Source organism: Simochromis diagramma, unplaced genomic scaffold (genome assembly GCF_900408965.1).
Source record: "Simochromis diagramma unplaced genomic scaffold, fSimDia1.1 OVJJ01000106.1, whole genome shotgun sequence".
NCBI classification, from domain to species: Eukaryota; Metazoa; Chordata; class Actinopteri; order Cichliformes; family Cichlidae; genus Simochromis; species Simochromis diagramma.
The window spans coordinates 970544-997033 of record NW_024387121.1 but is presented as its reverse complement, the minus strand read 5'-3'; the positions used below and the strand labels follow the sequence as shown (position 1 = coordinate 997033).

Genomic DNA, 26490 nt, shown 5'->3' with positions numbered 1-26490 from the left:
AAGAGTTTTCATTATGAAAGTGACAAAAACAGTTTCAGATATTAAGTTGCTGTGAGGTGAAACGACTCCCACAGGTCCTGTAACGGGGAGGTTACCAATTAATATATGGAGGGCGGAGATGCCAGGTCTGACTGGATGTTGGAGTCTTGCTTCAATTTTTGTCAAAATCCAGTATTGACTGGGCTCATTTATCAGAATAAATAAGGGAGGGTTGAGGACCACCTATCCAGCCCTAAATGTATCAAAAAGGAAAACTTTGATCTTATGAGTAGAGAGGGTGTGTGTCTCCTGAAAGCAAGCTGGGAGCTGGCCCCACAGGAGAGGTGTCTGCCTCCCATTCTACTTTGAAATCCCCCGTGCTGGCACGAATGGTAACGAGATCATTCACTCTGACAACAAAGCAGAAGTTGATCCAGTTTTCTTTTCCTCATTTTCGATGTTGTTGTTTCGATTGATTTCCTTTGTTTCCCGTGTCCATCTGTTCCCGTCAACTATAACGTGTTCCTCCTGTCCACCTTGTAGACACTCATTCATTACTGCTCATTAAAGGCCTTCAGCAGTGCCTCTCTCGGCGCCTCCGGTGAACTTGAATGTTGAATGTTAGACTTTGTTTGAAATATCTTCACAATAACCCAGCATGTGAGCTTAAATCCATTCAGATCTGTGCACACTTACTGACTCTCATTTATGGTGACGGTAACACCTTCGAGTGTCCTTGTTGTTAGTTATAGAGCACTAAGAAGAATATTTTGCAGGTTGATAGTGTTTTTGTTCAAGTCTTATTCTCACTTTCCTTGTCCATTAGCTGTGTAATTGTTCTCATCCATCAAGCTTTTTCTTCTCACACAGCACTTTTACCTTTGAAATGGATGGTGGTAATTAAAACACAGACCAAGAGTTTAAGACAGATGAAAGCAGCTTTTTAATTTTAGTTATCAGCTTTTACTTTCACCATAAAAATGACGACTCCTGGAAAAGTATTTTAAAAAAAAACCTATAGTTAAAGCACTGAAAGAATGAAGGGTAAAGCAATATGAAATGTCATGACTCACAAAACATAATTTTTCAAAAGAATGGTTTAAAAGTGTTTTCAGTGATGGCAGGGTTTGAAACTTTCATCTCTTCAGTCATGACAAAGGAATCCTTTCAGATCAGTTTGTACCAGTTTTAACCTCAAAACAAAAAGGAACGAGTCATCCTGGAGACTCGTGCTGAGAGAGGAGGCAGATCTGATTAATAACTTTGGGTTAGAAATCTCTGGGCTTAATTAATAATATTTGAAATCAATTCTGCAGGGAACAAACAATCAGAGCAGTGTCGTCCAAAATGCGTTCATTGCCTCATACTTTTAGATTAGCTGAAGGCCTTAGAGGGATGTTTTACTGATGCCAAAGAACAAGAAATTACCACAGACTACCTACAATTTAGCATGTGACATACACCATCTAAGGCTTTACCTGCTTTAGATGCTTTGGTTTGGTTCTACTGCGTGACAGAAATGAAAAAACATCAGCTTAAACCAGCTCAAAAGCAAACAAACACAAACTAAATTACAGTGCATTATATGACTACTGTACTTATATGTACTTACAGGGATGGCTACAGTGTCCAAGATCAGTGATTGGCTGTCAGGTTGGCACATTTTTAACTCACTCACACTTCTGTAGGCTTCATTCACTGAACACAGCCAATCCAGTGTGAGCATGATCATCTTGAATGTTATATTATATCCACAGAAGAGGGGCCTGAAAACTGAAGGCTCTCCCTCCCATTCTACTTTTAAATACTCTAGGAACAACAAGTAGGCCTGCAGTGTGAGAGCGAAGTGCTCTAATAGGGTGATATGGTACTACAAGGTCATTAAAATATGATGGGGCCTGATTATTTAAGACCTTGTATGTGAGGAGCAGGATTTTGAATTCTGGATTTAACAGGAAGCCAATGAAGGGGAAATCTGCTCTCTCTTTCTAGTCCCTGTCAGGACTCTTGCTGCAGCATTTTGGATTAACTGAAGGCTTTTCAGGGAGTTTTTAGGACATCCTCATAACAATGAATTACATTAGTCCAGCCTAGAAGTAATAAATAAATGAAATGATTTTTCAGCATCACTCTGAGACAGGATGCTTCTAATTTTAGCAATACTGCAAAAATTAAAGAAAGCAGTCTCGCATATTTGTTTAATATACATGTTGAAAGATAAAGGATTCATCTAAACTATGAATCGTGTAGAGCTACTCTAGAAAAGCACTAGATGAATCTGCTTTGAGTTACAGTTTGTACACACTAATTGAACCAATGTTATTCAGGCGAAGGTTTCAGCAAGTGGTCAACTGGGTTTTAGTGAAGTCTTTAGACACATCAGCCCAGATTTAACTTGACACGGATTCTCAACAGAATATAAACTGTTCCCCGTTCAACATGCTCCTAAATGCTTGCTGTGTACTACAGTCTGATGCTCACAGTAATGAAGCTGCTACAGAGCATTACCCAGAGATGTGTCATTACCCAGCCTGCAGGGAGCACACACACCATCAGGCTCATCAGTGTTTACATCCCTTCATTGGCGTCAGGACACGACAGAGGTGAACCGAGGGTCGAATTGATTTCCTGTCCACCTCCCTTTCCTCCACAAACACAGCTAAATGTTCAGCGCCGCCTCTGCAGAGTCCATCTTACCCTGCGTCTGTCTTAATGCTGCGCGTGTCTCTGTGTGTTTTCTATTTTTAGCTGTCGGGCTGCAGATGTCCTTGGATTGGCTGGAAAAGCGGTTCTGGGCCATCGCCAAGCAGGTGACCGCAGGACTCACTTTCACACAAACACACATTGTCTGATTTCTTTCATTTTTGAGGTCATTTCATTGACCTGTGTTTATTGTCTAGAGGTTGACAGGAAGTTTAAGTGACTTTTCCCTTAAAAGGTGGGCTGAAGCTGACTACAGAAACACAAACCAGTTAAAGGTGTTGGTGGAGATTGTGTTTTAAGTGTACCTTAGAACATCACAGCCAGGCATTTGCTTTCTACCAAAACCTTTGAAATGTTTCTAATTCCTTATTTTGTAACCTTTGCTGTTTACATGTAGAGATTTTCTCTCATAATCTCTCAGTTAGGGGTCACCATATGAATTTGTCAGAATAATGTGACAGGCAGCAGCATCTGTTCAAATCAAGCACTTTAAGTTACGAGTTAATTTCAAACCAAATGCAGGGTCCGCTTAGAGAGACCATCCACCTTGCAGTGGTTCTTCCGAGCAGAAATAGAAACTGCAACAGTTCAAGATAGTGGATTTGATGTCTGTCAGACTGCAGGATGACAAATGCCACACCGGGGCTGAGGATTTCTTAATATCAGAGATGGAACTTTCAAAATAAGAGCATGGAGGACAGCAGAGCGTATTGGAGGAGTGAAAAAGACAAAGAAAAAAGACACTAAAATCAGTTGCTAAATATATTTGAGTCTCATGCCAGCCCACATCCTACCACACATTTAACTGGTATATCTGATATACTGTAGTTGGTATAGTTAGCTGCTTTATTTGTTGCACATGTACAACCGTCTTTGCAACCCACTTTTTCCTTTTGTGCAGTTTCTAAATAAAGGGTTAAGTGCTCTTTATATTTAACATAGCATTCTGACTTCGAATGGGCTTTGTATTTGACTTTTATTAATTAATTAAATATCTCTAAAAAAAGAAAACAGTTGGCTTATGAAACTGGTATTTGTAAATGTGTGTATATGAGAAAGATGAACTGGAGCAACAAACTGCAAAGACAAACACCTGCCAGTCAAGACTAAGGGCCCAGCAGCTCAACTCAAGCTGACGTTAGCATTAGCTCAAAGGCTTTAATTGCCTTTTTTCTAGAATGGATAAAACATGCGGATGTATTTTAATTTCTTTGTTTCTTTCTTATTTCCTGCCCTGATTTGGTGAAATGAAACATGCACTTCCTGTTACAGAACTCTTATTCACACCATCATTTTCAATGGATGGAGCAGCTGGGATTTCAAAGACCACGGCACTAGTTTTCTGTCAAATTCTGCTAAATTGACCCTGAACACAGAGACTTCCTCAACATGCACCTGGTGGGAGTCTGGCATTGATCGGATATTGATGTTACAGCACTGATAACTTCATTGCAGAATAGAATTGAAGAGTAACCGATTCACAGTTGTGTTACTTTTCTATGTCCTCTGATATAAAAACTAAGATCTGACTGAATATACAGTATCAGAGGACAAACAGAGGCTTGTTTTTAGCATCCTAATTCCCTGCTGAACTGTATTCTGGCTGTGACCTTGTACAAACTGTCTGCTGTTGCAGGTTTGATCTGAAACAGTGCAGACTTTTGAGAATATTTAAAGCCAGAGGTGCTAAAATGTAAATAAGCTATCAAGCCATCCAAGTTTTATATCGCCGCCCCCTGTGGGATCATAAACGTCTTCGTGGTGGAGATGCAGCTTCGTCTGCAGTTGGGCCAGAGTCTTCCAGGTAGTTAACAAGCAGCACCAAATGTCACCAAGTTTCCAAGGACACAGAAGAGATTCTTGCTTGTTCAGTTATAATCCTCCAGATTCAGAGGTCATTTTTTCAATTTTCCTTTTTGTTCATTAGAGAGCAAAAATCATTAAGTGTAGGCGATAATTCTCTCAGACCTTTCATTAAGATTAAACCAAAATGTGCATATAGAATAAAGTCAATAAGATCAGAAGCAAATGGATTTCATTCTTAATAATACATCAGAAATGGATTGTGCTCTTTAGTTAGTCCTGTTGGGTCATTTAGTCTAAAGAGGTCCCATTTTTGCTCATTTCCTTCTCCATGTGTCTCTTCTTGGACTTATTAAGCTTTTGCACAGAAATATCAGAAAGTGGGTGATGTTGGTACTACAGCAGACCACCATCGTAAATGACGTCTGTTTATCCCAACACAAAACAGAGTGTTGATTTCTTTTCAAGAAAGACCCTTAAGTAAATTATAACAATGAGCTTTGGTTGTAATGAACTGTGGTGCAGATGATCCCTCAGATGGTTGAACCAAACAAGAGATGAAGGCCCAACTCCAGTCTGGCCCTCCAACCTCTCCCTGAGCTGTGAAAAGGACTGAACATTAAATGTTTCAAAGAAACTAGCATTGTGGAAATGGGCTGTAAAGCGCTCCAACACAGTCTGCTTCTTGCCAACCGCACTCTGAAGGTGCTGCAGCCTTTTCATGTAAAATATCGAGGTGTGATTAGATCAGGATTGTGACAGAAGTAAATAAAAGTGGCTTTCTCCTCAACTTGATTATTCATCTGGTTTCTGACTGTATTTATCCTGTAGCTTTGAGAAAATCCCCACAAAACATTGACCTGACAGCACCTGGTATGGTGAGGAATAGTGTCTCCAATCAGAGGAACAGGAGCTACAGGAGATAACAGGACCAAATCCCAGCCACACATTATCTAATAGTTAATGGTTTTGATCTTGATCGTCTCTGTAATAGATGTAAGAAGGTGCTAATTACAAAACCTTTTTCCCATCTGATAAAGAGAAGGAAAGATTGCTGCTGTATTTCTACCTAGTGACTCCAAGCAGAGGTATTTTTGTCATGGACTGGAACGACTGCAGAGCACAAGAAGAGCCCCTTATAATTTAGGAAACAGACTTTATTTTTTTCCCCCTGATGGTGAAGATCTAATAGAAGCAAACTGAGCTCTGCAGGTTTCCTTCCTGCTGTGTAATAAGCTGAAAATTGGCTACAAACTTTTGATCCTGTTGAAAAAGTTGTCCCCAGAAGGCCGGCTAGTATTACACTCTCTCCGCAGGTCTTTGACCTTGCAAATGTCCCCCCCTGCAGTTAAGTGAAGCAGAAGCAGAGCTGCAGATGTCCCGTGGAGGTTGATGATGTAGATAATGTTATTAATAGGAGCTGACAGCTGTGACGGGCTGGATTAATGTATTTACAGGATAGCTTCAGTGCCGACACTAACTCATCCGACCGACTCAACACATTTACATTCTCTTGCAGCTGATTTACAGTTTCTGAGCTTCGTAACGTGTCATTCCCTTTCAGTAAAAACCTCTCAGCCTCGGTGGAGTTTAAAGTTTGGGGATTAGAGGTTCTCGTCTTCAAAACAGGATGTAAAAGTATGCCTTCTTGCATTTTTATAGCAGAAAACTGATCCTGGCGAGTGGAAACTGAAGCTGTTGGTGCTCTTAAACCAAATGATGGTGTGTGACCCAAAATAAAACCACATCTTATGCAAGTAGATGCTCTTTGTGACAGTTTAAGCAGATTAAAGGGATCATTTAAGGAAGCTCAATTCAAAAATCTGAATTTAAAAACTGCAGCAGCGTGAGGGTGAAAGCTGCTGTCATCCGTCCTCACCTGCATCGTATAAATTTTCTGTGTTTATCACAGAAATGGATTCACAGCCGAGCTTTAGTTTTCTGCAGGATGCCAACATAAATGTTGCTTAATGTTTCTTATCTCTAATTTCTTATAATAATTACATTTTAATTTATGCATCACTCTTTTCACTGTCTGTTTCATCTTGCAGCCCAACGACACAGATGTAAGTAAACATTAATTATATTAATTATGTTGTTTTTACTGGTTTATTACTTTCCATAAAAAGAAGCATTCAGACTAAATTCTCTCAAATCTCCACACTTTCCTTTTCCTTCCCTTCCTCCAGTGTTCAGACATTGAAGGTGTGTGTCCTCTCAGCTGTGACAGTGCTGTAAGTGCACAGCAGTTGTTTCTTGTTTGTTGCTCATCACCAACAATCATCCTCTGTGTTAGAAGATCCTAAAGAGACCCGTTTCTTTCTGCTTCTTCCTGTTCAGGATCTGAGCTGTTACCTGGTCGACAACAACGGCTTTGTCATGCTGTCCAAAGAGAGGAGAGAGGTAAGATCCACCACTCTTTACCACTATGCTTGTGGGGCAGTTCGTTTTAAAGGGACACTTCACCTCTGAATCAAATCTCTGTATTCTTCCTCTGGCCCTTTGGACTATTTATCCATCTGGATCATTTTGTTCAGGAGCCATCAGTCTGCTTTGTGATGCTCAAAGTCCACCAAAGAAATACACAGACTAAAACGTCAGCAGCAGAAACTATGATCCAAATAAAATAAACCTTCTTGTGAAGAATTTCATGGCGCGAACTTTTCTCTGATTGCTCTGTCAACCAAACTTTACGTCCTTTCACAAAGTCACATCCACACTTCAGTTTACTTCAGCAGAAAAAGATGGAAAATATCAAATGACCGCATCAGTTCCCTGTTTTCTAAATGACTGTTACACATTGTTTGGATATATAAAAATTGTTGGTGGGTATTTTGAAGTCAGAATTTTGTGTGCTTAAAATTTAAATATACCCAGCAACTGTATCTGTGCCCTTGCCTACAGTTTTAGATCTGCACTGCAGAGTCATTTTGGCCTGCGATGATTTCGAGCAGTGACTTTATAATAGCAGGGATGCGTTGACAAACATCTGAGGATGCACTGTCACTCTCTCCTATAGACTGTGTGCTTTCACAATGACGTTTGGAGCACGAGTACTCTCTCTCTCTCTCTCTCAGTAATAGTGCCTACCTGCTTCTCAACACGTAGCATTAGACAAATCATCCGGGTTAACAGACAGTTAAAGGGAGGGTGAAAGACAGGACGCTGGGGGCAGCTAAATGCTGCATTGCCCGAGAAGCTTGAGTTGTGTACGATATTCAGTATAGTATAGTGTTGGTTTGTTTGTTTTTTAACCTCCTAAGACCCAAGCTCTCTCATGGCATGCATTTTTAATTTTTCTTTGCTATTTGGGCTGATTGGGACCTAAAAAATGTAAAAACAAAGAATTACAAGATTTGTTTTTTGTCTTTGAGAAAAATGTGATGTCCACATATGTGGACACAAGGTCCTAGGAGGTAAAATACCACCAAATCACAACATTTGCTCCAAGGCACTTTATACTTTTAGGTAAAGACCCTACAGTAATACAGAGAAAACCCCAATAATGCCCCCCCCCCCCCCCCCCCCCCCCCCCCCCTGTGAGCAAGTGCTTGGCAACAGTGGGAAGGAAAAACTCCTTTTTAACAGGAAGGAAACTCCAGCAGACAGCTTGGAGGTTTGGGGAGGAAGATGAGTATGTGAAAAAAGTATCAAAAAGTATCTTTACACCGAATTTATCGAGGCTGTAAATATGTAGTGTGTTTGGTATAAGAGTATTTGAAATAATCCCCAAGGACATGTTTTGAAACAGATTTTTGTTTGTTTGTTTGTTTGTTCTAAACCTTGTTTCCTATCTTGTTTTTCTAATGTTGACTTTAAATCCTGATGTTGTGTATGAAGGGAAAATGTGAAAAAAAAACAAGGCTCTGGCTCTTCAAGGGGTTTCTTGCTGTTAAATGGGAGTTTTTCCTTCCCACTGTCACCAAGTGCTTGCTAATATTGAGTCGTTTGATTGTTGGAGTTTCTCTCTATTTTTGTAGTGTCTTTATTTTACATTACAAAGCACCTTGAGGTGACCATTATTATAGATTTGGAGTTATATAAATAAAATTGAATTGAACTGACCAAGAAAAACTGGGTTTTGAATCCTCTGTTTAACCTGCTTGGAGTCAAGAAGTTGTGTTTATTTTTTATTTTTAAATTTTTAAAATGCGATCATTGTCGTGGATGTGTTGTCCGTCTGTCAGACCTGCAGTCAGAGTCAGGAGGTGATTTCTCAGCCTGACGCAGCTCTCTGGACCATTTAATGTGCTCATAAACAACATCTGGATGCCTCACAGGATTTGAGGACAGTTTGGGTCTTAATCTGTGTGCGTGTGTGATGCATTAACAGTAAACATCACAGCTGCTGCGCCTGCCTCCTTCGTCTGACCGACTGTGAAGCAGGATAGATCTGACTTCACCAGGCTGAGATCACACTTGTGTTTACGTGTGGGTTTAAGTCCATCACATCTCTTCTCAGAGAAAAGCCCTGCAAGTAGAATTTTCTTGCAAACAAGGAAAACTTACTTACTTCCCTGAAGCATGCTCGCTGTGTTTTCTGTCCTACGTCATTAAAACTCAAACCTCCACTTCCATCAAGGCCAGTGTTAAAGTAAGTGGGAAAAACTCTTGGATCAGCCCTTTATGGTTGCACCATGAGTGCGCACTTGCATCATCAAAAACTTGCAGAAGAGGAACAGTAAGCCACTCACACATATTTACAGTATTGATGAAAAACATTAGAGGAAAAGGGAGGGTTGGAAATTGTACTTCATGTTTCTCAAATGAGAATGACTGCAATCTTTGCCTTGAGTGATTGTGCTGCAGATATTTCAGCTCCAGTTGTGTTTTAAGGACAACACTTTAATTAAACACAAAGGATTTATTTTTTAATGTTGACAGTTTAGTTTTAGAAGGACGTTTTGCCACTCGACAGGCCTATGGCCAGTCATTTTATTGGATTCTTAACTTATGTATGGAATTGCTTTTCAAATCTGATATTTTTTAAACTGCATCAAGACTTGGCGGCATCATGGCGTCATTAATGGTACAACCCAGAGTGCTAATGCAATCAGCATCTCTACTAATCCCACAAGAAAACATAACAGTCGCTCTGCTAATTCACACAAAGAATGCAGCAAATTAAGAAATGCAAAAAGAGTAGATTAGTCTGCAACCACACAGCTGAAAGTCTCATGAACCTCTGCAGTGTTACTGCATCAGCACAGCTGCCTTTTTTAGCTTTTTCAAAATTACTCCACAGATTGATGGCAGAGCCAGACAGCAGACATTTATTATATTTTTTATATAGTTTTTTGTTGTGTTTCAGTTTTAAAATCTGTAGCAGTATTTTTTCCATTAATATTTATTTATATAACAGAACCAAAACATTAGAACTGTTACATAATGATATGATGTGGTAATTTGCAGACCTCATCTTGGTGCAACTTCATTACAGCTTGGAAAATCTGGTGGTTGCTCGTTGATTGCAATGAATTTTTGTTGTTGTTATAAACTGATTGCAAGTAGTTGCAATGCCCAGAAGTTGAATGTGCAGCAGCCTCAACCTCTGGGTGATCACTTTTAATCAATCAGCAATTTCACAGGTTGAGGGCAATAACCTTTCTTCAGACAATCACGGATGATCTGATATCCTCGTGTTGGTGTTGTTCCCAGACCATCATGAAAATGTTGTTCCAGGTTCAACATTGCAAGTGACCAATCACATTGTTGTGACGTTATTCTTTTGCGCGCCAAGCCATTCGTGCATTTATGAAATTCCAATGTTGCAAGGACAATATCAATTCTGCTTACTGTTTATTAAAGGGTTACGGTTAGGGTTAGGGTCAGGGTCCGTTGATGGGCGGACAGAGGCGGTTTCTCGCAGCTTAAGTACAGTTTTTTGTTTTACGCCGGTTTTTCCCGAAGTCGCAAAAGTATGATGTCACAACATTCTGATTGGTCACTTGCAATGTTGATCCTGGAACAACATTTAGTATGATGATCTGGGAACAACACCAACACGAGGATATCAGATCGTGCGACAATCACAGTCCAGCTCGAACTGACTGCAATCAGTCTCAGATAGATTGGCAACAAATAATTGCTGTCTTAACTCTGGTTGTATTTTGGTTATACATTGTGTGAAACATATGTCTGCGAAGGTTCTCAGTCATCCAGGTCATCGTAGTCTAAGGAGCTTGGAAAGAAAAGCGTCTGGACTCTTTTAATTTTCTTGAAGACGTTTCATCCGAGAAGCTTCAGGTCTAAGAGCAAATGGTGGCAAGTCCCAGATTTTAAGCCCCATGGGAGTGTCCTCCAAGGGGGTCATGGACCCCCTATTGATCCTCTACCTAATCACACGAGCCAAGTTGTGAAAACGGGTGTGGGTCATAATCAGCCAAGGTTTCAGGTGAGCCCACTGGGCCATTTCCTGAGGTCAAATGGCCCAAGATGTGAGTGGGCGTTACTGTTAAGCCACTCCTCATTTCTTTATTTTTTGCTGGGAAAATGGGAACTAGGAATTAGGTTTATTGCTCCCTGGAATGGTGACCAGTTTGGGCAGCATGGTTGGTAGCCCTGTTACCTCACAGTAAGAAGGTCCTGGGTGCAAATCCATCACCTGGCTGAAGCCTTTCTGTTTGGAGTTTGCATGTTCTCCACATGTCTGTGTTGGTTCTCTCTAGGTACTCCTGCTTCCTCCTCGCAGAGTTATTGCTTAAGACCATTTCAAAAATGTACCAAGAAGTCTGGCTCCTTGGAAGCAAAATATAAAGAAATGAGGGGCAAGACTTTTGCACAGTACTTTATTGCTATGTGAAAGTGAAGTTTTAAAACTTGTTTAGAAAGAACAAGGAGCTGAGCCTCACTCCTGAAAAACAACCCCACATCATAATCTCCTCTCCATGAAAATGTACACTTGGCACAGTGCAGTCAGATAAGTTTCATTCTCCTAGCAACCACCAAACCCAGACTAGTCCATCAGATTGCCAAATGGAGAAGCATGACTCTTCACTCCAGAGAACACTGTTTTACATCACTGCATCCAACACTTTGCATTGCACTTGGTGATGTATGGCTTGGATGCAGCTGGTCAGCCATGGAAAGGTATTCCATAAAGCTCTATCCTTACTATTCTTAAACTAATCTCATGAAGTTTGGAGGGTTGTAGTGACTGGCTCTGCAGAAAGTTGGCGACCGCTGAGCACTATACACTTCAGCACCACTTTGTTATAATACCACTAGAAGTTGACTGTGAAATATTTAGCATCAAGGAAATTTCCCAGCTGAACTCGTTGCACGAGTACCACCCTGGAATTCAATGACAGCAACCAGTTATTTCATAAATGTTTGTAGAAGAAGTCTGCCTAGGTACTTGATTTTAAAAACCTGTGGCCATGGAAGATATTGGAACACCTGAATTTAATTATTTGGAGTGAGTCAATACTTTTGGCAATATAGTGCATGTCACCATAAGGTGATGTCATCCAGTAAAGAAATGTGAGGACTGCGAGTTTGCTGTCCATCTGACAGCTGCACGTTAACTCTGGATTAACCCAGCCTGTTAAGAGCCACATTACTGAGGATTAATCCTGAACCTACCAAACTTCCATACATGCACAAACTCAACATATACACACTCTGGTACAGAGCGGCCATGTTCCAATCCCACATCTGCTGCTTCGCTTAAAGTATTTCAGCTTTTTAACTTGCCTCCAGTACAGCTGTACATGGGCACGCCTGATGTTTGTGTTACATGACAGTCTTAGTGATCTTAAGGCCAGATGATCCGTACTTAATGTATGCTGACCTTCTGGCTGCCAGAAGCACTTTGAGTTTGAGGTTACAGGGGACACAATTTTCTATGTGTGCTGCAATAAGAGAAATAATTTAAGGTTACCTTTAGCGGCTTGACTTAAATGAGATCAGTCAGCTTGCAGTGTCTTTGGATCACTTCAGTAACTTAGTCAGCAGTCCAACTGATGTTAAAAGGATTTCATAACCTATGTTTATTTAGTCTCTACTCCAAACAAGCTTCACCCTAGCTCCCTCGTTAGAAACACCAGTTCTCAGATCAGTCTTATTAAGTTTAAGAAATTTAAACTCATTTTCATAAATTCAAATCATAAAATTGATTTTTATTATTTTTTTCATTAAATATTTCTATTTTAAAAATTACATTAATCAATGTATAAACTGAAAGGTGACACTTTAAGTAATCACCAGACCCTGTGAGTCCCCGCTGCAAGACATTCCCTACTGATACATTCAAACGAACCATATTTCAATAATAAAAACCCAATCCAGCCTTCAGCTTTTCCCCTAATTTCTCAATATTCACTCAAAATACCCAAATATTTCTAAGATTATACTCTTGAACATAACATCTATTTAAAGGGTATGAAAACCTGAGATCTAAGATCTGGGAGTGATTTGTGGAAAACAACATACATTTGGTTTAGTCAGCATTGCGTAGATATGTCTGTGTAGGTCAGGGGTGGGCAACTCCAGGCCTCGGGGGCCGGTGTCCTGCAGGTGTTAGATGTGTCCTTGAGCCAACACAGCTGATTTAAATGGCTAAATTACCTCCTCAACATGTCTTGAAGTTCTCCAGGAGCCTGGTAATGAACTAATCATTTCATTCAGGTGTGTTGACCCAGGGTGAGATCTAAAACCTGCAGGACACCGGCCCTCGAGGCCTGGACTTCGACACCCCTGGAAAGGCTTGAAAAAAGAAGGCGACTGGATGTCTTTAGGTTTGGAAAGATGTTACATTTCTCATTTAAAAGGCTTCAGAAGTCCAGACACCTACATTTTTCAAGCTCTTAAGATTACCATTAAGAACCCATTTTAAATTTCAAAATAATACCCTCAGCTGCTGAAAGGCAACTTGTAGCTCCTCAGCAGTTTAATTCAGAGAAGAGCAAACTAAGCAGCGTATGGTGTCATCAGCATAAAGGTGCTCTTTTTATCTGTAGGCATATTATTTCCTATTTCCTATTTTATTAATAAAAAAAAATTAAATGGGGCCTAAAATTAAGCCTTGGGACACTCTATTTAAAATCTTCAGGAAACTTGATTTAAACATCTGTACAAAAGCCAAAGTGAGTTACTTTATCTTAAATTATCAAAATTAATTTCTTCAAACTGGCCATGAACAATCTACAGGCAAGGGATGAGAGTTTTAGGGCTGCTTCTAATGTTTCATGTTTCAGCAGTCTGTAGTTGTGTAGCAGTTGCATTGCATTTCTATTCACCATGTATGAACACATATCTGATTTCATAAATGGTGTCCGGGGGACAGGAAATGGGAAGTCTTGACCCAGATATCTGTGACTGACGTAGCCACCGTGAGATCACGATTGGTCAGTGAAGTCTCTTAATGAAGCAAGATATCTACAAATAGAGCCTGTAATCTCACAGACGTAAGTCTTCTTGCAGCCAGAGTAGTCGGCCACTGCTGGTCATTAGAAAGAATGCAGATTTAATGCCTTTTCCACCTTGGCTGCACTTTTCAGACCTGAAAGGTGTGTCACTCCCTTATAATGTCTTTATAAAGCCTGTACAAAGAATAAAGGTGGTATCTCGGTCATGCTGCAGGAGATCTTTGAAAGCAAAATGGAGATGCAGAGCGAGTGTGAGGGCGGAAGCATGTGCCCTGTTGTTTAATTCTAAACCTCTAAAAATGGTTATATCACACAGCCTGTGATGTTTGGATTCAGATAGGACAGTGATGGAGAAATTGTCTTGTTATGTTTATTAAATGTTATGTATATTATTATTGTTGTCGCCTCTTGGCCAGGACTCCCTTGAAAAAGAGGTTTTTAATCTCAATGGGACTTTTCCTGGTTAAATAAAGGTTAATAATAAATTAAAGTGTGCTGTTAGGCTAATTATTACATCATTCTATTTGTGTTTAATGCCCTCTGTATATGTATATGTGTGTATTTGTATTATACTGTTCTACATTCCTGTCCAGGAAGTGCAGATGGAAGCTGACTACAAGCTAAACATGAGATTAATGTTTTTGTGGATTGTCCCTCACAAAAAGAACGTTACTAAAACACATAGTGAACAAGTGCCCATGGAGGTGAGAAGCTTTTAGGTTGAGCTGTTGCAAATGCAATGCCACTGGATGTTTTTGTTCAACTGGTGCAATATCTGATGAGTAGCAGTGAGATATTTGCTGTTAAATGAAAACTAGACGTTCTAGTAGAGCTGTGTTCAAGTATGATTAAAAGGAGAAACATCAGCTACATGCAGCAGCAAAATATTCTGTAACCCTAAAGCCAGAATCAGCTCATTCTTCATTATTTGCATGCCTCCTGCATTCCCAGTGGTCTTACTAAGCAGATATTATGATGAAGCACTTCCTCGATGTTTTGCTGAGCTCTGGGATTTGCAGGAAGTTTGCGGAAACGCCCCGAATCCACCCCGATGCCGAAGCCGCTGTGCAGGGCATGGTAAATATTTAATCAGCAGAGAAATTAAGTCAGTGCTGACTATAAGAAATGGGTCAGCAAGAGAAGGTGTAGTGAGCAGGGTGACAAAGCAAAACAGAAGGCTTGTTTTGGGTGGTGCTGGCCATGTGTGGAGGAAACGTCCGAGTGATGATCAATGATCCTGTCTGAGAACCTGCTGTGAGAGTACAGTGTTCAACCTCGGGGCTGAAAGCAGGTTAGACTGAAAAGTACAACTATAAGGTGTGATAATGTGATGAAATGAACACGTCTTGGAGTCTGTAGCCTGCTAGCGACCCTGTAAGGGGAAACATAATTACTGGAAACTACTTACAACTAAAAAAGTAGAAACTGACTGAATGAAACTGTTGGACTGTACATACTTTGGACATTTTAGAACATTAGTCTCTCAGAATTAAACTTTATGACACCAAAACAGCCCAAATACAGTGGGGCAAAAAAGTATGTAGTCAGCCACCGATTGTGCAAGTTCCCCCACCTAAAATGATGACAGAGGTCAGTAATTTGCACCAGAGGTACACTTCAACTGTGAGAGACAGAATGTGAAAAAAAAATCCATGAATCCACATGGTAGGATTTGTAAAGAATTTATTCGTAAATCAGGGTGGAAAATTAGTATTTGATCAATAACAAAAATACAACTCAATACTTTGTAACATAACCTTTGTTGGCAATAACAGAGGTCAAACGTTTACTATAGGTCTTTACCAGGTTTGCACACACAGTAGCTGGTATTTTGGCCCATTCCTCCATGCAGATCTTCTCAAGAGCAGTGATGTTTTGGGGCTGTCGCCGAGCAACACGGACTTTCAACTCCCGCCACAGATTTTCTATGGGGTTGAGGTCTGGAGACTGGCTAGGCCACTCCAGGACTTTCAAATGCTTCTTACGGAGCCACTCCTTTGTTGCCCGGGCGGTGTGTTTTGGATCATTGTCATGTTGGAAGACCCAGCCTCGTTTCATCTTCAAAGTTCTCACTGATGGAAGGAGGTTTTGGCTCAAAATCTCACGATACATGGCCCCATTCATTCTGTCCTTAACACGGATCAGTCGTCCTGTCCCCTTGGCAGAAAAACAGCCCCATAGCATGATGTTTCCACCCCCATGCTTCACAGTAGGTATGGTGTTCTTGGGATGCAACTCAGTATTCTTCTTCCTCCAAACACGACGAGTTGAGTTTATACCAAAAAGTTCTACTTTGGTTTCATCTGACCACATGACATTCTCCCAATCCTCTGCTGTATCATCCATGTGCTCTCTGGCAAACTTCAGACGGGCCTGGACATGCACTGGCTTCAGCAGCGGAACACGTCTGGCACTGCGGGATTTGATTCCCTGCCGTTGTAGTGTGTTACTGATGGTGACCTTTGTTACTTTGGTCCCAGCTCTCTGCAGGTCATTCACCAGGTCCCCCCGTGTGGTTCTGGGATCTTTGCTCACCGTTCTCATGATCATTTTGACCCCACGGGATGAGATCTTGCGTGGAGCCCCAGATCGTGGGAGATTATCAGTGGTCTTGTATGTCTTCCATTTTCTGATGATTGCTCCCACAGTTGATTTTTTCACACCAAGCTGCTTGCCTATTGTAGATTCACTCGTCCCAGTCTGGTGCAGGTCTACAATACTTTTCCTGGTGTCCTTCGAAAGCTCTTTGGTCTTGGCCATGGCGGAGTTTGGAGTCTGACTGTTTGAGGCTGTGGACAGGTGTCTTTTATACAGATGATGAGTTCAAACAGGTGCCATTCATACAGGTAATGAGTGGGGGACAGAAAAGCGTCTTACAGAAGACGTTACAGGTCTGTGAGAGCCAGAGATTTTCCTTGTTTGAGGTGACCAAATACTTATTTTCCACCCTAATTTACGAATAAATTCTTTACAAATCCTACCATGTGAATTCATGGATTTTTTTTTCACATTCTGTCTCTCACAGTTGAAGTGTACCTCTGGTGCAAATTACTGACCTCTGTCATCATTTTAAGTGGGGGAACTTGCACAATCGGTGGCTGACTAAATACTTTTTTTCCCCACTGTACCTCAGGACCTCAGAAGACCTCAAAGGTCCTGGGATATTAGTCACACACGATCTGATATCCTTGTGTCGGTGTTGTTCCCACATCATCATAATAAATGTTGTTCCAGGTTCAACATTGCAAGTGACCAATCACATTGTTGTGATGTCATACTTTTGCGACCGGAAAAAAAACGCCTTAAAAAATCTACATAAATTGCGAGAAAACGCCTCTGTCCACCGATCCAGCAATTTGAATTCTTTGCATTTCAGGATACTGTTCTTTAATAAACGTTAAGCATTATACATATTGTCCTTACAACATTGGAATTTCATAAATGAATGAATCGCTTGGCTTGCAAAAGTATGACGTCACAACAATGTGATTGGTCACTTGCAATGTTGAACCTGGAACAACATTTATTATGATGATGTGGGAACAACACCGACACAAGGATATCAGATCATCCTATTAGGTCACCAAGACATGACATATGAGATATTGGATACTAGGCTTGTTTTTACAGCCCATCTCAAGCTGGATTGCATTGAATAACGAATTAGATTAAGGAATTTGGAGGCCAAGTCATACACCATATGACTTGGCCTCCAAATTCCTGAATGTTGTTACATTTTGGCAGGTTTCCTAACTGCTTCCTGTGTTTTCCTCTCTTGGACCATGTTTGGAAGCTTCGCATATATCCGTACATTTTCTTCCAAATATCTGAGGCTAAGCATACATTTGAGATTATACTGTGATTATACTGTAACTATGAACTAAACTGTTTTTATGTGTTGATTTTTAATGCCACAAAGTTGGACAGTTTAACATGGGAGTCTGTGGGGACTGACTCAGTTTATGTTCCAGCCTCTAGTGGACATTAGAGGAACTGCAATTTTGACACTTTTCACAGTGGGTTCATTTTTTCGTCATGTAGGTTGTTCCTTAGTTTTCACACACACACACACACACACACACACACACACACACACACACACACACACACACATATATATATATATATATATATATATATATATATATATATATATATATATTTGAAAGCATTCAGGGTTCACACTTAGGATCCAAGCATGCTGTTGTTCTTCTAATAAACCTTACACCATGCCCGCTTTTAACTTATTGTGAACGCCTTACTTGTAACTCACAGATTTGCAGGTTCTCCAGAAAAATTTTGTCTGAAAAACATTTAGTTTTTCTTTAAATCAAAGTTTCTGCTTTTTTGTTTAGACAATGATTTCATGAATCCTGATCTTTACTGGTGGATGTTTTCTCAGCCTGTTAAATATAATGAGCCAGTTTTGGTTGAAGCCCTTCAGAGGCAGCATGGAAACCTGAACCTGCCTGGTTGCCTTTGCTGCTGCGCGCCCGCCGAGCTCCTGGCACTCGTTGTGCTTTTGTTTAGTTCAGTGTGTTTACACTCTGCTGCAACTGCTGCTGCCAGGAAAACAGAGGGTCAACTTTGGTGTGTAAGCAGCATCCAACTGCCAACACTCAGCAACCTGTGAATCCTCCGAGGCTGCTGGGAGAATCCGTCCAGACAGAGATGAAGTGTGGGCAGAGAGCAGCTTGTAAACGTGAACAGAGCCGCTGAGACAAAATGCTCTGAATAATTCAGAGACTCTGGTCCTGCTGCTGCTGCTGAGGGCCGGAAAGAGCCGACACACTGCAGACTCTCAGGCTGAACGCAGCAGTGACTTTAAATCTGTCTGAAACATTCCTTATCTTCATGTAAACCTGCTGACTGATCATGTTCTATTTACATGCTATCTTAGAATAGATGAGACTGCCAAGAGAGTAATGTTTTCCACAAACTCAGGAAAGTTGAGTGTAGGAAATTTAATTTGAGGCTACTTTTTAAGGATGTGCATGCACTTAGATTACCAGCTAAATGGCTACTGGTTGACATTTATGTAGAGTCATTTGGCCTGAGCATATGACCAAGAATTTCATTTTATGGCAATAGCGCCCTCTGGTGACTATAGTAATAATAACAGGAGTAACAGAGGAGGGAAGGGTGGATGGATGGGTCAGCATGATAACTTTACCGTTTAACACCTAAGTAAGTTATTGTGTAATTTTGGCTGCAAGATTACAAAATAATTCTCATTTTTAGGAACCATTTTTATTTTCTGTCCAGCCCAGAGTGGTCTGGGAGTTATGGTACTATGAACTGGGCATGGCAAAATCTAAGAGGAGCTGATTTTTCTACCTGTGTTCAAACAGCAGTACCCAGTGAATGTTTTGTGCTACTGGGATACAAAAAAAATAAAAATAAACATAACGTTTCATTTCTATTCTTACCAGAATAGCTAGAATTTTGTCTCCAGCAAAAACTGTCATGGAGTTAAAGTCATTTAAAAGGTGCTTGTCAAGAGACTGTAGTTCTCTCATTTCCTCTTTCAAACCAATGTAGCTGTTTGAGATTCACGACCACTTATTATTATGAAACAGCAGCTTGCACATAGACAGGGTAGTGTTGTTTCACCAAATGAAACTAACAAAAAAAAATCAAAACTAAAATAATCAAAACTGAATCTCAACATTAAAACTAATTGTGAAAGATGATTCAGTGGTCTCACAGCCTGAGGAAAGAAACTGTTCTGAAGTTTTGCGATAAAGCAGAAACTGTATTTCTTGACCAATGGCAGCAAGATGAGCAGGCTCTGGCTGCTGTGGGTTTTACCTTTTAGTGTCCTTTGGGTCCTGCAGAGATGCCTCACAGGTATCACTGGTGCTCAGCACAGGGGTGACACTTTTATTACCATCCAGTTTTAGTCCATGAACTCCCCATTCCAGTTTGCTGTTAGTTTTACAGCTCTGTAAAAGTACTCCACACTGTAAATGATCCTTAATTTTCATGTTGCTGAATTCTAATAACAAAAGCCTGCTGGCTTCATGTTGTCTTTCACAGATTGGTCGCTTCTTTGGCGAGGTAGATGGGTCCATCATGGCTTCGTTGCTCAAGATGGGAATGTTTAAAAAGTATGACTAACTCAAGGCATATTTTCCACTCATGTTTCTTTTTATTGTAAAATAAGTTGGTAACTATGAAGAATAGAACACGCTTTTCTCCTGTCACAATTCAAACTGAGCTTTCTTTTTTCCAGAGTGTCGTTGTTCGACTACCAGGCAATGTGCAAGACCGGCCACCATCACGCCAGCAGCGCGCGACCTCTGCTCAGCGTGAGTCTCATTACTATTTAGCTACTGATGACAACAGAGGCTTGTCTCTTATACTATTGATATTATCTGTTGTAAATTTCTTATATACCAACACATGGTTAACATCAGAAGATTAAAGAAATCTTCTGATGGTTTTTAAGATTTTATTCTACCAAAAGTTCTCATTTCTTGTTTTCCCTTTTGCAGCCATTCTACGTCATCATGGCTTTGATGAGATGGTTCTTCTCCAACGCGCTGATGTAAGTGCTAAAGAGCAACATCACATTATCACAATGTCCTACGCTGACGGGATTGTGCAAACAAATGTAAATCAATGCTTAGAATCAAATAAAGGATTATTTTGAACTTTTGATCATGCAAAGCTGCTCTGGTAGAGTACAAGAATAAAAGAAGGAGCTGGAAATGGACAGAATAGGGACACAAATCTGTGGGGTCACTCAATCTGTGACAGACAAAAAATATATATTATCGTATATTTTGTACTGTATACAGTTTCCAACTTCATTGTAGTGTTGTAAAGGTATAACATAGGATAAAATCTACATCTCTCAGTCACTATTAATGTGCTTCTGTTCTTATTATATTAGAAACGTCTTCATAATGATGTTAACAGCAAACACACTGTAAGTCCAGGGAGACTTCTGTCCGCTTCATGTCTTCAGGGTGTGAAATACAACGTGTGGATAATGAGCCAGTGTGCGTGGTTCACATTTTTAATATGCATAAATCATTTTAACTGCAAACTGAACCTCCACCACTGAGAGATTTTTAAAGCTTAAAAATAAATCAAATAGTGGTACTTAAAGACCGCTGGACTCAAACTTTTAAATCACCGAACCAAAAGACTTTTACTGACTGAAACCTGCAGAGTTAAATTTTGCTTTGTGCCTCAGTTGTTTCACAGTTTCCCTCACAGCACTTACTGCTGCTGGATGTCAGGTGCTTTTTTTGTCTTTAACAAGGTGTTTTTGTGTCTCTGTCAGGTTCCTGCTGGACTTTAACCTCTGTGGTCTCTGGCACTCTGATTATTTTGTGGATGGTAAGCTCAGACTGACCTGACTGGTCAAGTTCTCTGACAGTGCACTTAATCACCATCAAATCTGGGAAGTCTTTGTATCTCGGGAAGTTAAATCTTATGAGGAGCGCTGGTTTGGGATTGCCTCTTTTTTTTTTGAGGCAGCCTCAAGAGGTCATTAGTGGAGCTGCACGTTTTAGCATATTGGTTTCATTTTCAGTCCCACAGGTCAATGCTTGCTCAGGACATTACAGTAGAGATCAGTCTGATTACAGTGGCTCTAACACGGCACAACCCTGTGAAGGGGAACAACAACCACTCTCAATGTATCCCTACAACCAGTACTGGTAACTGGGGATCACAGCACCATGAGCTCCACCTCTGACTGCTGCCTGATCCTGAAAGTAACAGCAGACCATGGGAGCCAAAGGAAGGCAGGGCCATTTGGGTTAGGCCGGATACAGTCTGCTTGGTTAGAACAGGCCCCTTGTTTTTCTCTTCATAGGGAATCACATCCTGATCTCCTGCTCAATCGATAGTTTGGACCTTACTGGGGCCAAACTGCCTCAGACAGCATAGCTCATGGGGTTACTTGAGCAGAAAAAATCCTCTACCCACCCCGCCACCATAACGGCAAATCATCCTCTCATGTAGGACCATGACCTGACCAAAAGAGTAATCCATGTGATGGGTGTCTGGGCTCCACCTTAGAGATGGGGTAAAGAGCTCTGTCTCCTCCCAATTAACCTGAGTCCATTAAGGTGGTTCAGCATCTGACCAGGATTTTCCTGGATGCCTCGTGGCTGAGGAAGCGTGTCCAGCTAAGTGGAGGAACTATGTCTCTCAGCTGGCTCAGCAGCACCTCAGCATTTACCCCAAAGAGCTACAGGAGGTGGCTGGATACATTTTCTGTTATTTATATAGAGTTATGTGCGTAACTTTATCATTGCACCTCATATTAGTGGAGGAATATTTGTAGGTGGCAGCATGCTGTAGCTGTCTGGATAAATATGTAGAGCAATTCAAGAGGTTTTCGTGCTCCTCTCAGGATGAACTCAGTATCTTTGGTGATCCTTTCCATCGTTATCACATTAGTGAGCACAGGTGTCAGTGTCGTGTCTCCAGAGGCTGAAACTTTACAGAACAAAATTATGAAAGGAAAACGATTAGAAAAGTTTTGTTTTATTTTGGTCTCATTAATAAATTACTCATCTTCATCATCATCTCTCCATCACCATCCTCACCTTCATCACCTCTGTGTGCCGTCTGTGTCGTCACTGTGATCCATCTTCATCTGTTCAGCCAAAGCTGGCTATCACACATGTGAGTACAGCACATCTGTGGGCATCTTGTGCTCATCAAAAAGTGGGACTGGCCATCTCAGGTGTAGCGATGCTATGTAACGCGTGTGTGTGTGTGTGTGTGTGTGTGTGTGTGTGTGTGTGTGTGTGTGTGTGTGTGTGTGTGTGTGTGCGCGCGTGCGTGCGTGTGTGTGGTTTCCACAGCTCATAAGCAGAAGAAGTTGGACGCGCTGCAGCCCTGCGACACAGCTTACCCAGGCTTCATGTACGACCCGTCTGTCAGAGAGGCCAACAGCCTCAACAAGTGTGGACGCTGCCAGAAGTATGACACACACACACACACTTTAAAAATCAAAACAAGCATCATTCATAGTTTGTTAATCTGGTCTTAAATCGAGGAAGTTTCATCTTAAGCATAATTGAATGATTGGCAGTGACTGACTGCGGCCTTCTTTGCGTTTCAGGATGTTTGTGGTGCAGCAGATTCCTGACACTAACCTGGTTCTGGTCGTGACTCAGGCCTACTGTGACTGCTCCCGTCAGTATGGAGCCATTCTGCTGGAGCCCAAAGAGATCAAATATATCCTTCACATACTCGACAGCAAAATGCTGCCCCCTGCTGGATGCTTACAGCCACAAATACTGCAGGGAGGGCAAGACTGCATTCAGCCTGGAAAATCACATTTGTGCTGTAATCTCCTTATTTTCCCTCAGATCAGTGATGCAGTTCACTGGCACTCCACAGCCAATGAGAACATTAATAGATTATCTGAGCAGTCTCACATCATCTGTTTGCTCTTAGCTGAGGCTTTGAAACTTCAGATTTACGTCATGCGTAGTTTCTACAAAATTTCGTCCCCATTATATATTTATTTCACAGCGAGCTTCCAGTTTTCCTTAATATCTGTGAACATAACGCCACAGTGAAGTGCAACAGGATGAAATCCCAGAAGGTGCGGCGGCGCCCTGAGTCATGCCACGCCTACCACCCAAAGGTCAGTGCTGAGCCCCACTGCTGACTGTGAACTCAAAAGAACTGCAAGACTATTTAACAAACACAAACGTGGTGATTTTAAAGGCAAATAAAGAATCTCACACAGAAAACTAGCAACAACACATAAGGTGTGTGTGTCTGTGTGTGAAATAAAGGCGAAGCAGGTCTCAGGGTCAATCGGGTACTGATGCACCTCTGTCCTGCAGCACATCCAACAAATCCTTGAGTCAGCTGAAAAGCAGAACATCACCTCTTTTGTTAAGAGTGATTTTTTTAAGGGATTCAAATTCTTCACTTTAAACCTTCCACTAATCATTTAACAGTCGTTGTTGCAGCTTGTGTATAATCTCTAACATCAGTCCCGTCACACTTGATGGCTGTTTAAAGCAGATGTATTGGGCACATTTCCAGCTCCTTATTTTTATTCTTGGACTCCCCTAGAAGAGCTTTGCATGATGGGTCATAGCTTGTAATAATCTACATTTGGCTTACACTGGACTGTGGTGCATCATTTATGTGAAACAAGCTCCGGGCACTCAGGATGATCTCCAAAAGAACACTCAGACTGTGGGTTAAATATCTCATATCATCAGTTGGTTCAGAACTAAAGAAGCCAAACCAAAAATCTGTTGCCTTATTTTCTAGCACTCAAGTCTGAAGTAAGCTGTTTTTAGCTCCTCCTCCCTTTAACCCAGCTGTCGTTTGATTGGCTGCCCCATGTAAATAGAAAGTTTGAGTGCATCTAAGAAAAGCAAAAAAAAAAGAAAAACTGATACTGTAGGTATACTCGCTTTAAGTATGCACGAGTTAGAATATAATGTATGCTAAAATGAGTCCAGAGTACGGACAGAAAAATCAACTTCATTGACCGTTCATACATCAAGTCATCCATGATCTGCTGTTCATTCTGTAAAGCTAACTAAAGATTGTGTGGTGAAACAGGTGAACGCTGATGTACTCAGAGAAACTGCTATGAAAGGACTGAGCATCACATTTGTTTCGTCCTACAGGAGAACGCTAAGGACTGCGGCGGGGCGGCAGCCATCTCCCTGTCACTCTCTCTGTTCTCTGCCTCTCTGCTCGTCTCATTGGTCGCTGAGTTCTAAACCAAAATGAACCCACTAATCAAGATGAACATGACAGTGAGGCGGAGACTTAAACATCCAGCAGGTAGCCAAAGGACTTTTTTTTTTTTTTTTTTTTTTTTACTTGAATAAGAGACAAACTTGGACGGAGAAACTGTCTCAGCTGCTGATCGGCCTCACTTTGCAGCACAAATAAAGGGCTACACTAGGTTTTCTTTAAAACCTGTAATAGACTCTAAACGGACTCTGGATCAGCTTTGCAGTGGCTCTGCAGCTGGAGGAGAAATGATAAGGGGGGGAGACCCCCTCCTGGACAGTGCAGCCTGTGCGTGGAGACGCGTTGCCATTACACCCGAACAAGAATGTAGCACCTTTGTAGCTTTTTGATACAGAACTGATGTGTAAATGTAGAGTTTTACAGCCTCGATTTACCAAAACTCTCAAATTCTGACAAAAAAAAAAAAAAAAAAGCAAAAAAAAAAAAAAGCTGAACTTTAAACACTCAAAGACTTTCTCAGCAGCTTTAAGGGTCAAAGGTTAACAGAAGATGCCGCACGCCATATGCAAGGAAACGCTGTGACTCACTGAGGAGCGCGACGCCAGCCTGTTAAAGATGAAGATGGAGAGAAAGTCTCGCTGATTTTGTTGGCTGAGACAGAAGCGGTGTCGCGGCTTTAGGTGGAAATGAAGCTACAGCATTCAGGGATTCGTTTTTATAGATAAAGATGTACTGGGACTGTTCGGAATGTCAACACAATAAAAAAAACATTTTTCACTTTACACAGCAGCATATTTGTGGTTTTTTCACATTTACAAAGAAAACTAAAGCGCCTTGAGGCGACTGTTGTTGTGATTTGGCTCTATAAATAAAATTGAATTGAACTTGTGTTTTCATCTTCAGGGGCTCGACTGTCTGAGCTCGTACAAACATTGTATTCTCAGAGTCACCGTCATTGTATATTTTCTGTCATTAACAGGAAATTCCAACCTTTATCTTCTTCCCAAAACTGGTGTAACACTGATTTGCTGATTAAAACAACACTGGTGAAACGGAGACCTTCCTATTTTTCTTACAGAGCTCATGATCTTCACTGCTCTCTTACCTCTGCACCGCTGATCAGCTGCTATGTGAAGCAGGTGTAAATGCACAACAGTGCTGCAAGAGATCATGTTACGCTCATGTTAGCTTCTCTTCATTGGTTCCCTGTTAAATTCTGAATTTCACATCCTTCTCCTCAAATACAAAGTCCTGACTGATCAGACTCACATCTTAAAGACCTCAGAGCGCCTCATCATCAGGACAGAGCGCGTCGCTCTCACGCTGCAGGCTTACATTACACTACACTCTTTGAGTTTTTAAAAGGATGGGAGGCAGAGCCTTCAGCTGTCCCACTTTTAAGATTAGGCTCGTCTGTGACAGAGTAGTTAGGGCTGGATCAGGTGACCCTGAATCATCCCCTAGCTACGCACCTCCACTGGCTCCCAGTGAAAGCCCGTATATCCTATAAAATCCTCCTCACATGCAAATCCCTTCGTGCTCTTGCTCCCCAGGACTCATCAGACATTCTTCTCCCCACGCTGGACTCTACCTTCCTCAGTACAAATGCTCACTCTCCATCAAGCACTCCAGACAGCGGTCCTTTGGGAGCAGGGCTTTCACCGCTGCGGCTTTCACTCTGAAACATGCTCCCCTCTGAGATCTGTGATCCTCCATCTCAAAAAGCAGCTGAAATGTCACATGCTCACTGAAGCCTTTTTTCTGTGTCTAAAGAAACCTCGGGTACTTTGAAGGGTGCTCTATAAATCTAAGTTATGATTCTTGTTATTACTCTACAACATTATTATTGGTTATTATTGCAATAGGCTCAGTACTTCTTATCCACTCCCCATGTGTTTATACATAAGGCTGCCTTTCCATATGCCCGACACCA

General features: G+C 41.2%; 1 protein-coding gene across 5 annotated transcripts in view; it reads left to right on the top strand.

Annotated features, from left to right (window-relative positions):
• Positions 1–25339, top strand: part of LOC120743339 (voltage-dependent calcium channel subunit alpha-2/delta-4-like) — an 80549-nt gene extending 55210 nt beyond the window's left edge. For 4 of the 5 annotated variants that reach the window (XM_040046947.1, XM_040046945.1, XM_040046950.1 and 1 more), the window contains 13 exons: positions 2728–2789; positions 6537–6551; positions 6675–6719; positions 6826–6888; positions 19893–19963; positions 20089–20164; positions 20351–20403; positions 21148–21203; positions 22482–22502; positions 22685–22802; positions 22945–23060; positions 23393–23475; positions 24485–25339. In XM_040046947.1, the coding sequence (XP_039902881.1) occupies positions 2728–2789; positions 6537–6551; positions 6675–6719; positions 6826–6888; positions 19893–19963; positions 20089–20164; positions 20351–20403; positions 21148–21203; positions 22482–22502; positions 22685–22802; positions 22945–23060; positions 23393–23475; positions 24485–24580 (875 nt within the window). In that variant the 3' untranslated portion in view covers positions 24581–25339. The remainder of the gene's footprint in view (positions 1–2727; positions 2790–6536; positions 6552–6674; positions 6720–6825; positions 6889–19892; positions 19964–20088; positions 20165–20350; positions 20404–21147; positions 21204–22481; positions 22503–22684; positions 22803–22944; positions 23061–23392; positions 23476–24484) is intronic. The other variant, XM_040046948.1, reaches the window with a different exon arrangement.
• The last annotated feature ends 1151 nt before the right edge of the window (positions 25340–26490 follow it).